At 47.5% G+C, this 11,754-nt stretch overlaps 1 protein-coding gene across 1 annotated transcript; it reads left to right on the top strand.

Annotated features, from left to right (window-relative positions):
• The first annotated feature begins 737 nt into the window (after positions 1-737).
• GREM1 (gremlin 1, DAN family BMP antagonist) lies at positions 738-8,332 on the top strand. The gene is made up of 2 exons (XM_037395585.1): positions 738-910; positions 7,637-8,332. Exon 2 carries the CDS (start codon positions 7,638-7,640, stop codon positions 8,190-8,192), a length of 555 nt encoding a protein of 184 aa, XP_037251482.1. The 5' UTR covers positions 738-910; position 7,637; the 3' UTR covers positions 8,193-8,332.
• Positions 8,333-11,754: the final 3,422 nt, after the last annotated feature.

Below are 11,754 nucleotides of genomic sequence, written 5' to 3'. Positions count from 1 at the left end.
CCCGCAGCCCCCTGAGAGCCGCTGTGACAGGAGGGGAGAAGCCACCCGAGGGGTCCCGCCTCTTGAGAGACAAATAAATAAATAAATACTAATTTAAAAAAAATCTCATTCCTAAAGAGCTATGAGCGCAGCTGCGGACCGTAAGCCACGGTTTAATGCCCCCCTGCCCGCCCCCGCACGACTTACACACAGGGTGGGGTTGTTTTTTGCCAAAGCTGCCCAATTCCCGGCGTATTTGCAGAAGGCAAATCTCAGCGAAGGTAATTTGTAACGGGGAGGGCGGGGAAGGTGACTGCCGCCCTCCTGGCCGGGGCCGGCCGGGAAGGGGCTCCCCGCGGCGGCTGCGCTGGCCCGCCGGCCCTCGGGCAGCGGAGCGCCCCGGCAGCCCAGACCGCGGCCCCGGGCAGCGTGCACGGAAGGGCAGGGGGGGCGGGGGGGTTAACTCTTCTTAAATGTCGTACTTTAATGGGGATGGAAAATGTGAATTTTCCGTGCATTCCAGGAACAATTCCTTGGGGTGGTGACCTTTAGCACCGATTCTCTTAAGAGAGGAAAGTAGTCGAGTGTTTATCTGGATGACTGAAAGCTTTCCCTGGTGGAAGTTTATGGAAGTGTTAAAGGGGGCGGATAACACGGGCTTTGGAGGCGCTTGTCCAATGATCTGGAGGGGCTTGGAGAGCAGATCTCAGCTGGCAGACATTTAAATGGGAGACAGCTCGGCGCTGCTGCAATTTGTAGGCAGGATCCGAGACTCACTCTCTATGGCCTCCCGGGCAGCTCCGGGCTCCCACGCCACCCGCTCCGCCGAGTGACCCGCCGGGCAGCACCCCGCCGAGCCCCGCGCCCCGCCGAGGAGCCGCCGCCGCCGAGCCGGGTCCCGCCAGGAGCCGCCGCCGCCGCCGCCGCGCAGGTGAGCCGGGCCGCGCTGCGCGCACTCACGACAGGGGCGCAAACGGGTCCGGCAGGTCCCTGTGGGAGGCAAAATTTTAATCGCTCTATCCTACCTTCGGGGAGGGGGAAGGGGAGGAGTCGTTCATCGGTGTCTAGCAAAACTCCGGGGCGCCTCGGTTTTGCGGAGGGTGACACGCGTCCCTCCCGTCGGCGGGAGCGAGGGGGACACCGACATTTCCGCTGCAGCGCTGCGGCTCAGGGCACCGTTACATCTCTCTCCCCTGACAAGCGCGGAGACTGCAAAACCACCGTTAGCTCTGCCTCTCATCTCCGCCTACAGCATCACTCCCGACAAATTGGATTCGGCGCCCATCCGACACCCGGCAAAATCCCGGCCCGGCCTCTGCGCGGAGCGGGGCGGGGGCAGATCCCCAGGTGCCGGCTCCGTCCCCTCCCGTCCCGCTGAGCTGCCCTTTACGAGACCACTCAGCCCCCGGCTCTGCCCCGGCCCGCCTTTGCGAACCTCTGCTCCCCCGTCGAACATGCGCCTCCTCCGCCCCCCCCCCCCCCGGGGCGGGCACCGTCCTGCCCGGGACACCCGGTGTGTGCCGCCGGGGCCGAGGGTCTGCACCGGCAGCGCGCCCGGGGGCAGCGCCGCGCGTCCTCGGGCTCCCTCGGGGTGACGGGCCGCGGCTCCACCACTGCGCCCGGCGCCCCTCCGCCTTCCCCTGCGCCGCCTCCCCGCTCTGCCCTCCCACCTGATTCGGAGCCAGGGGCGTTTTGCCGGCCCGACGGCTCCGTGCATCCGTCGGCAAGCGCGGCCCCTCCCCGCGCCGCCAGCCCCCAGGCGCCCCGCGGCCCGGCCGGACTCCCCCAACCCCCCCGGTTGCGCGGCGGCGCGGGGCGACCCCGCGGGCGCGGCCTGTCCGCGCTCCTCTCGGCCCCGGGCGCGACCTGGCGCCGGGCTCTTCCCTCCGGGAGGGCGCTTGTTTGCTCGCCCCGTCCGTTTTAATGCTGTCTCCCGGGCGCTCGGGAGTCACTTCTAGGGAGCTCGTCTTCCGCGGGGTAAGCCTAGACGGCGGCCGCCCCCCGCAGGGGAGGCCCGGGCGGTGTCGCCAGTCGCCGCGAGGAGCGTCCGCGCCCACGGGGAGCCGGGCCGGGCCGCGCCGCTCCCGGCCGAGCCAAGCCGGCGGCCTCTCCGCCCCGACGGCCGCCGGCCATCCCCGCGGCGCGCCCAGGCCGCGCTCGGCCGCAGCCCCGTCTTACCTCGGCGGGCTGGGCGGTGCGGCGGCAGCTCCTGGCCCGGGCGGGGCCGGCCTGGCCGGTGCGGGACCCCCGCATACCGCCGGCCTGCGCTGCGCGGCCCGCTGCTCTGAGCCGCAGCTTCCCTCCCCGAGCGCTCCTGGTGTCCCGCCCGTGGCTCCGCTCGGCGGCAGGATCGCGGGTGAAGCCCGTTTCTCTCTTCGGGGCCGAGACCCAGCGCTGGGGAAACCTCTTTTTGCGCAGACGGGGGCTGTGACACACCAGCCCGCCTTTGCCTCGCGCTGCCCGCTGGAACGACGCGGGGTTTGGTCACGCGTTGTGTGAGATGCGCACGGAGCCCTGGGCGCAGCGACAGTCACGTCCGAGCCACCGCCGCCTCTGAGCCAGGCCCGGTGGCTCCGGGCGGGGACAGCCCTGCGCCCCAGCGCCCCAGCCCCCTGCGCCTCCCTGCGCCGGAAGAGCCTGGGGGTAACGCGCCGGCGTGCGGCGGGGCTGTGCGTGACAGCGGGGGCAGTGCCCGCAGCTTTCCGCTCCTCTGTAGGTTTCAGCCCCAATCGGAGCTGCACCATTTATTTTTCCCTCTCGGCGATGTCGCGCAGCAGTGCGCGGCTGCTCCCGCGGACGCTGCTCCCCGCTGTGCGCGGCTGCGCGCCAGAGCCGAGCCGTGCGGGTGGGCTGGGGGCTGCGGGGGCAAACCGGGTGCGGGGCTGCGGAGCTGTCCGGCTGCAGGGGCGGCTCCGGGCAAGGCCAGTTCGGGCTTGGACCAGCCGTGCCCACCATGATGTTCAGCTTCCCTGTCGTCCCGCAGGATGCCCCATGCTTTCTTACAGGGGGAATTCTCCAAGTGTCAAAAGTTCGGGGTTGTTTTTTTTTTCCTGGTTTTTTTTTTTTTTTCCCCCGTCATTATGTGTCTCAAAGCCATCTCCGTGACGTGCAAAAAGAAATTACCTGAAATGTAAACCGTATCCAAATTCTACCACCCAGAGATGTTAGTTTTGCTGTCTTCGTCTCAGAAAAAAAATTAAAAAATAAAAAATTGTGGTTCTCTGGGAGCTGCCATTGCTATGTCTTTTTGTATATTTAAAAATACAGACCTATGGACTATGAAAACATTACATAAGACTGTTTCTGTAATTCATATATAATAAGCCAGGCATAAAATTATTCCGATCCTTTGGGACATAAACCACTTCAGTTTTCTCAGTAGTCAAAGGCTGTGTTTTGCCTCTTCCTTTGGCTGGTATTTGAAGCCCACCAAATGCATGTATTTTTTTGTGTAGGTCTTCATCAGATTATTTTTCATGTTTTCTGTGAAGCACATGAGTTCATGGCTCATCATAATATTTTCCTAGTAAATATGGTTCACAGATGAAATTATGGGCCTGCTGAGGTCTGTGAGGATTCTGCTGTATGTTTCAACAGAATCAGGATCCCATCCAGTTCTTTTAAACAAGTTGCTTTGTGCTGAAAATTTCAGTAATAACTTTCTGACTGCCTGGGAACACATAGGGAAATTCTGTTTATGAACTGACATGTGGAGATCCTTAGTTTATAGCAGAAAATATATACACGAAAAAATTACAGCTTAATTGTATGAAATAATAAACCTGAAAGCATTTACAGTTCTCTGTGAATGGTTGCTAGTGTTAATCCACAAGATTTCTAATCTGTTTTAGATGATGAGATCCCGGGCTCTAGATAAACCACATATGAGGTGATATGAATGTTAGGGCCCAATTCTGCTCCTGTTTGAAGTCAGCAATAAAACTCTTGGCTTTAGGACTAAGAGCTTACAGATGATGAAAAGAAGAACTCAGCAATGAAATATGGAAAGAACAGATTTTTGAAGTATTTTATCACTTTAAAAAAGAAATTATTAATTCCATCAGATCTCTCTAGATCTGAACGAAGTAAGTGGGAGATGACCATTTTTGTTATAGTAATCTGTTCAAAGGATTCTTGAAGGGATCTCAAAAGGATTTCCGGTTATGCCAGTGTAAGAGCCAATATCAACTACTGAAAATTTTTTAGAAATTTGGAATTTAAACTTTTAGACTCTGATTCCTCACAGCTCCTACCCAAGATTTGGAGTTACTACTTCTGCAGAGTTATGCCTGTGACAAAGAAAACCACATTTACTTCAGGAGAGATTTCTGTTTGGTAAAACTTGGGTATGGTAACACTGATTTAGCTACTTGTACTCTTTTGTGTTCTGGGTTTTTTTCAGTAATACCCCCCCCCCCCTCCCCCCACCTGTTAAGGAAACATTCATGAAGAGTAATTCATAGACGGATGAACCACCCTAGTTCCTAAAGTAAGCAAACAGAGGTGTCCTCTGCTCTCATAAGCAGATGTGTTGCATTGAGACCAGAGGTGGTGCAGAGCGCCCGGACTGCGTTTTGGCTGCAGAACTTCTGTACTGAGCCATACCGCTTAATTTTCCTTTGTGTTTTGCATTTTTTAAAGATAATTTATTTTTTTTATAAATGTTTAATGAGTTGCTATTAAAAGAAGGTCCTGCTAGAGCTGTTGCGGGGGTCATGAAGTTCACACAGCCTCTTCTGTGGGTCTGTGTTTAAATTGTATTTATGCCTAAATGATTGGATTGCTTTTACTTTTAGACGTGTGTTTTGGAAGTGACCGTAAAAATGTTTTTGCCGAGTTGCTGATTTTCATTTGAATCACAGTTTCTTTTATGAGCATGTAATATAGCTTCCACTTTCAAGGCTGGAAACAAACTCAGTGAAAAATTACCTTTCCTCCCCCAGTTTAGGATTATATTGAGACACGTGCTTACATTTCCTTAGGGTTAAACACATACTTAACAAAGATGCATGAATCTGGGACACAGACCTTACAATAGTAAACATTACCATCAAATTTTCCCCAAATTCCCATCCCAAAGTACACCTCGTTTTTACATGACTATACCTTACTGTGTCATCAATCGCACATTTCTGGGAGGGGAAAAAAAAAAAGAAAAGGTGAAGTAATGTGGAGGTCATCAATTTTAGAAATAAAAGTAGTCCAGGAATATGGTGGTGGAACTTCAACTCGGTTATGGGACACTAAACAAACACCTGAAGTTTCCTGGCACTGCTTATAAACTATCAATTTATTTTCAATTGCATGCAATGACTTTTTTTTTTCCCCCCCTTTTTTTTTTTTTAATTTCTTTTAAGGCTCTGGCACCATGTTGAGTAAATAAAGTGCATATTAAAGTACTGTCTAAATACAGCATGGGTATACAGTTGCGGGAGAAATAGAAATAGTTTTGGAAGAAGTCATTCTGGTCTCTTGAGGAAATAATCAGTGGTTTGTAACTCTTGTAAAAAAGATATTTTAAAAAAAATTTTAAAAGAAACATGTTTAAATAACATTCAGGTTGGAATAGAAATGGGGAAAAAACAGCAAATGTCCAAGCTGACACCTGAAATTATGCTGCTGTAGTCTCCAATTAGAATTCCCAACTTTTTTTGTTTGTTCTGTGTCAGAGCCTTAAGTGATTAAAATTGCATGTTCTGTACTATGTTTCATTGAGATATTAAAAGCAGCCCTTCCAAGCTGTGCACTGGAGTTGGCAATAGCGTCATTCTTAACACCCCTTGCTTGAAGCCTGAAGCTTCTGCCAAACATAAGACATACTGGTACATAAACATAAATGAATAAAGCGAATGCATATATTTATCATGCATATTATAAACTCTAGGTGTTCTAACTATCTGTAGACAAACCCTTAAAACATTGGATCGGCAAAGCAAATCCCTGAACTTTCCCACTCCAGTAATTTGTTTCCCAGTCTGTTCGGTGAGAAACACTTTTTGAACAGCATAACGTAACTTTTATTTCCTTTGTGTGACTGAAAAGACCTAGTAACTGAGAAATTAACAGTTATCTTTTATAGCAAGTGGTACTTACCCTGAGCCTCTGCTGAGTCTCTAGGTGGCCCTTAAAGTGTTGGTGTTTGGCTGCTTTCCTCCTAGCTGTGTGGTCCCAGGCAGAAGGATTGAGCCGTCCAGGATTGTGCCCTTGGTTTCACATGTTTCTTGGGTAGTAACACAAGCAGGACTCTTCAGTTGAAACACAAATTTGTCCCTTACTGATGAAATGAGTCAAATAAGGGATACAACCGCAACCCTTCAAACAAGCAGAAGATGCTGGCTTCCTCAGGTGTTTAATGCGCGTGCCTCTTCACAGTTCTCTTGTTTCACAGTTTTTTTGCAAGCAGTTGCTCATTTCTGGTGGCTTCTTCCAAGCTGCCACAGGGAGGGTCCCCTGAGAGCCTTGTTGCTGATCTGTCTGTCTTGCTGCCACTGCTACATCACTGGCTTTCCAGAACAGCATGGAGACCACAGTACTTCAGGGAGGGGGGAAAAGTGTAACAGCTGAGTTTCTTCCTGGCTGGTTGGTGTATTGATCTGACTGAGCAGCCAAAAGAACTCAGAGATTTGGGAAGCAGCAGAGATGGTGGAAAAAGGGAGGCAGCAAAGGCTGTTCCTACACTATGAATTAGGTTTGGAGCAGGGATGCAGTTCTGAAGAACCTGATGGTCTCCACTTACTGCACTTCTTGAAGTGGTTATTTTTTTTTGTGTGTGCACAAACTACATGATACTTAATGTCGTATATGAAACTCTGCTGTCCTCATATGTCCTTTCAATATCATGCTGTATATAATGAATAAAATTCAGGGATCTGGAAAGTTCTGACCACTGTGACTGCATTTGTATAACCTCTGTCAAGGATTCAGAGTAATGTGTAAGAAAGTGTAATTTGAAATTACAGACGCATCTCTTTTAATGTATACCTAAATATTCTTTTATGTTAGTTGCCTGTCTTTTGCGTCTCTTACCTTAAGCATCATTACATTGAGATGGGTTGGACCACTTTAGAGGTGCAGTGTGACAGAGCTTGGGATGCTGTAATTCAGACAACAGGTGGATATAGCATGCACATTATATTCTGGATGTATATTATGCAAGAAGCTGTACAGAGCTTCTGAATCTGAATAAGGAACACATAGCTAGACTGCGTCTCCTGAGTCAAAATGTTTAGTGCTCTGGTATTGTAGGTAGCTATATCGTATAAATCCTTGTGCAGCATAAAATCTGTTCTTCCATAAGTGTAAGTCAGTAGCAACCTTCCTAATGTCAGTAAGCTATAAGAAAGGAATAAGAACTCTTAACTAGGGTAATATACATGGGGAAAGGAGCTGGGAAAAGATGTGTGCTACACAAAATAAAATTCTGTTTGGACTTACTTTAGCCTCTGATTTTCAGTCACTGTATGTGAAAGCTTTTATCACCTGCTAATTTGGAAATGGCTTTCCAGCTGGTAAAGGCTAAATGCTTATCTTTTGTAAGTGTGTGCGTGCACACACACACACATTTGTTTCATGGAACTGAATGTTTACTGCATACCTGGCTTCTGTTGAGATTTGAAATCCACAACTGTGCTTTATTCCCTCAACTTTCTCCATATAGGATGGTCCGCACACTGTATGCCATTGGTGCTGTGTGTCTGCTGATGGGATTTCTGCTACCAACAGCAGAAGGGAGAAAGAGGAATCGTGGATCTCAAGGTGCTATCCCTCCTCCTGACAAAGATCAGCCCAATGATTCAGAGCAAATGCAAACACAGCAGCAGTCAGGCTCTAGGCATCGAGAACGGGGAAAAGGCACTTCAATGCCTGCTGAGGAGGTGCTGGAGTCTAGTCAGGAGGCATTGCACATCACTGAGCGCAAATACCTAAAGCGGGATTGGTGTAAAACTCAACCGCTCAAACAAACTATCCACGAAGAAGGCTGCAACAGTCGTACCATTATCAACAGGTTCTGCTATGGCCAGTGCAATTCCTTCTACATCCCCAGGCATGTCCGTAAAGAAGAAGGCTCCTTCCAGTCTTGTTCCTTCTGCAAGCCCAAGAAGTTCACCACCATGACTGTTACACTCAATTGCCCTGAGCTTCAGCCCCCAAGAAAGAAGAAAAGGATCACCCGGGTTAAGGAATGCCGGTGTATATCTATTGACTTGGACTAAACGGAGACAAACATAGTGATTGCACTCTGACTGTATGCAGCCATTGCCAGCATGAGAGTGAGTGGCATGAACTAGCATACCTTGGGGGCTGGACAGAACTGAAAGGAACCTAGTGAATTACCTAAAACAAGCACCACCCCCCCCCACCCCCCCAACACCCCCCCACCCCCCCCCCCCGGCCACCCAAGAAAAAAATCGATGTAAGGGAAGGGAGAAAACAGAAGTGTACAAGCAAATATATGAATGTTCACTACGACAAAAAAATTTAACAGGTATGAAATAAGAAAAAACTCTATTTACCTGCAGTCATGAATTAGGTTTCCTAGTGCATATTCACATTTTTGCTGCTTGCTGGGAAACTGGAGCTGTGGCTTTTGCTAATGTTCACCTGCTATGCTATTAGCTTTTACTGTATTAAGAGGAACATCAAAGTGAGAGGACAATATATTTGGAAGCATGAATGTATTCTTAAATATGAAGTAGGCAAAAAGCAGTTTAAAGCATAGCAAAACCATCACTGAAATAGCAGCTGTATCAAGAGTTTGTAACATGCTTCGTCAAAAAAACCCAACCATAACTGCAATCCAAAAGCCATGTCTGGAGAACAATGCGGGGACATGGGAGTGCTGAAAAGCCACTATAGGTGGATGGAAAGCAGAGCTACAGCGAGTTAGAAAGCAAAAGGCTAAAGTACGTAGATGGAGAGTACAAAAGGAAGTAGAAAAAGGAAAGATACATAAATAGGAAGACACAGAGGAAGAGATACTGTCTTCTGTTTACGTTTTGCTTTAATTTATATACCTAGTCATATATTACATAAATTAAAGAGAAACTATATACAAGGCTATAAATATACTTCTGAATTCTAATGGCTCTCTCAGTCAGTCAAAACCCATACTTGTGCCACTAGAACATTTCATGTCTTGTATTTCTGCTATCAGTTATTCTTCATATCCACATATATATGTATATGCAGTACCTTATAGTCATTGGTATCTATATGTACATACAATGAGTATGCATACTTCATTGTGTGTATCTGAACTCTTTCCTCTTTTTCACACACATACATAAAAACCATACATAACCACAGCACAAAAATCTTGCTAACCAAGATCAAGTACAGAATGGCAGTAATTTAGTACATAAAGAGCAAAGCAAAAATTAAAACAAGCATCATGTGACTGCAAATGCAATAACCACACAAGAGACAAAAGACACGACATTCATGACTAGTAAACATTGCATTGTTATTGTTATTTTAGCTTTGCCACAGGCATGCAGTTTGTTGAAAAAGAGATGCAGAACTTTGCCAGCAATAATCCTCTTTTTATATCTTTTACCACAGACTTGCATTTAAAATGGATTTGGACTAAGTAAAGAGAATTTCCTGAAAATTAAGGGCTAACTGCCCCTCTCATCTGGGGGGAAAAAACATAAAAGGGGACATGCTACTTCCAACAGGTCGATGAATCTCACCTGTGAGGTTATCCTGCCTTCAGGATTAGGAGCTTAAACTTGGTCAGGGCTGTAGGGTTTGGCAGGAGCACGAGAGGTCCTGCCAAGGATTTGGTCTGTGGAGGGGGACCCTGGGCTGTGGGAGGCAGCCCTTCCATGCGTGTTGCCCGTGCTTTCCTGGGTTCTGGATGTTGTCTGGCTGGCAGCACCTTGTACCACATGGTGTGCAGCCTGCTCGTGCCGGTGCTGAAGAGCTCACCAGGTGCTGCCGGACCTTCCCGCCTGTGCCTGCGGGACCCCAGCCCGCCCTGTTTGGGGGGTGTGTGTGCCAAAGGAAAGGCGTGTTCCTGTGCCAGAGTCAGTACCGGGCCTGAAAGCAACCCTGACATCACTGGTGTGAGTGAAATGGGAGTTAGGTCTGCATTAATTGTATGATGAGGCTTGGATAGTCCAGGACTCAGTTTCCCCATTCAGCAGCAATACCCTCTAGTACCCGCTCTCGGTGTAACTGTTCTCTCTCACACCAGATGCCTCTCTCAGCCACAAAGTGATTATCTTGACAGCACTTCTGCCCACTGAACGCCGAGAAAGACAATTGTGCTCTTACTAACACATCCAAAGAGAAAAATATACAGTGAGTGGCATGTCACAGATGCATCCTGCATGTCTTCATTATAGGAGATGCCCCAGCTGTTGCACAATGCACCACATAGTTATTGGTGATATCCTGCATCTCTGCAATTAATATATTTTTGCTGTAAAATCCACTGCTGTGAGGTCTGCATTTGTAAGATTAAGAGATTGCAACTCGTTGGTTGATATTATTAAAATGCGTTTCATCTGGTGTAGTCTGACTCAGCAGGTTTGACACATTTCTTCATGGATTTTAAAATCCAGTTTTAAAATCTGGAATTACAGGAGGTAGATTTCCACTGTGTGGAACATGAATAGTTAAACAGAAAGATAAGGATATTTAATGTTATTATTAATACAAATACACTTTCACTGGTCATAGGCAGGGGTTGTTTTCCTTTAAATTACTTTTTTGAGTTGGTTTGCAGGGGAAAGGGCCAATCTCAGCCATTGCTGAAAGTTTTGTACTAGCTAGGGTTTCTGCTCAAGAAATGGGAACACCTTAAGAATGATTTTTTTTTTTCTTCATGTGAAGTTGACAGCAAAACTCCCTTTGTTTTTTACAGCGACTGCTATGTCCCTGAACCCTTAGCCATTAAGCAAAGCTTCAGACATTACTGACTGCTTTATTTGAGATTAGGCTAGCATTCTGAAGGAAAATTGATAAAAGTTTTACAAATCTTTATGTTCCAAACCAGCCTGTGCACAGATCATGATGGAACTCCCCTTGAGGCAGATTCCCCCCCAATATGTAAATTTTATACAAAGAACTTTTATGAATTGCTAGTTATTGCCTGAGAGTAAGAAAGTTCTGCTAACTTACAATTATACGAGATATTTAATATCAACCACAATATGTATTTAAATGTCTGCTTTATTCTAAAAACAATAGACTATATAACCTAAGGCTGCAGTATTTTCATGCTCGGTCTCACAAAGCAAAACTTGGTTTAAAATGAAGTTTTAATTATTTTGTAGCTGAATAGAATTGGAGTTTCTTCTTCCCAGCATTTTGTACGTCATTTTAACTACTAGTAACAAATAAATAAAATATTTTCTCCAGCCCATGTCTATTGTTGGATTTTTTTTTAATTTCTTCCTTAAGTTTCCAGCTCTTTCTGGATCTGTTGTACTTTACTCTGACTTCTGTGGTTTCTTCTAATTATAAAAGGGCTTACATTATGACAGTGAGACACAGAGACAAGCAATGGCACCATCATTCAACACGGCTACTTCAATAAGGTTTTTAAATGAGATCTGTCACTTCCCCCTCACCCTTCCACAATTTATAGAAAGAAAAATCTCAATCTTTACTCACACTTTTCCCCTTGTAAACCATATAGTGACAGTTCAAAATATAAATCAGCCTTGAATTGTTGTACAGTTAAAGCTGGAGCCAGCGTGCCTGCCTTACACCTTCTCTCAGTTTTGTGTCTAGTCGGCAGTTCGCTCCCACTTTTAGGAAAAAAGA

The sequence above is a fragment of the Falco rusticolus genome, chromosome 7 (assembly GCF_015220075.1).
Source record: "Falco rusticolus isolate bFalRus1 chromosome 7, bFalRus1.pri, whole genome shotgun sequence".
Taxonomy (NCBI): domain Eukaryota; kingdom Metazoa; phylum Chordata; class Aves; order Falconiformes; family Falconidae; genus Falco; species Falco rusticolus.
The sequence above is the reverse complement of the archived record's forward strand: the minus strand, read 5'-3'. Positions and strand labels throughout refer to the sequence as shown.

Coding starts and splice junctions, on each gene's coding strand:
- GREM1 (XM_037395585.1), top strand. CDS start 7,638: ATGGTCCGCACACTGTATGCCATTGGTGCTGTGTGTCTGCTGATGGGA.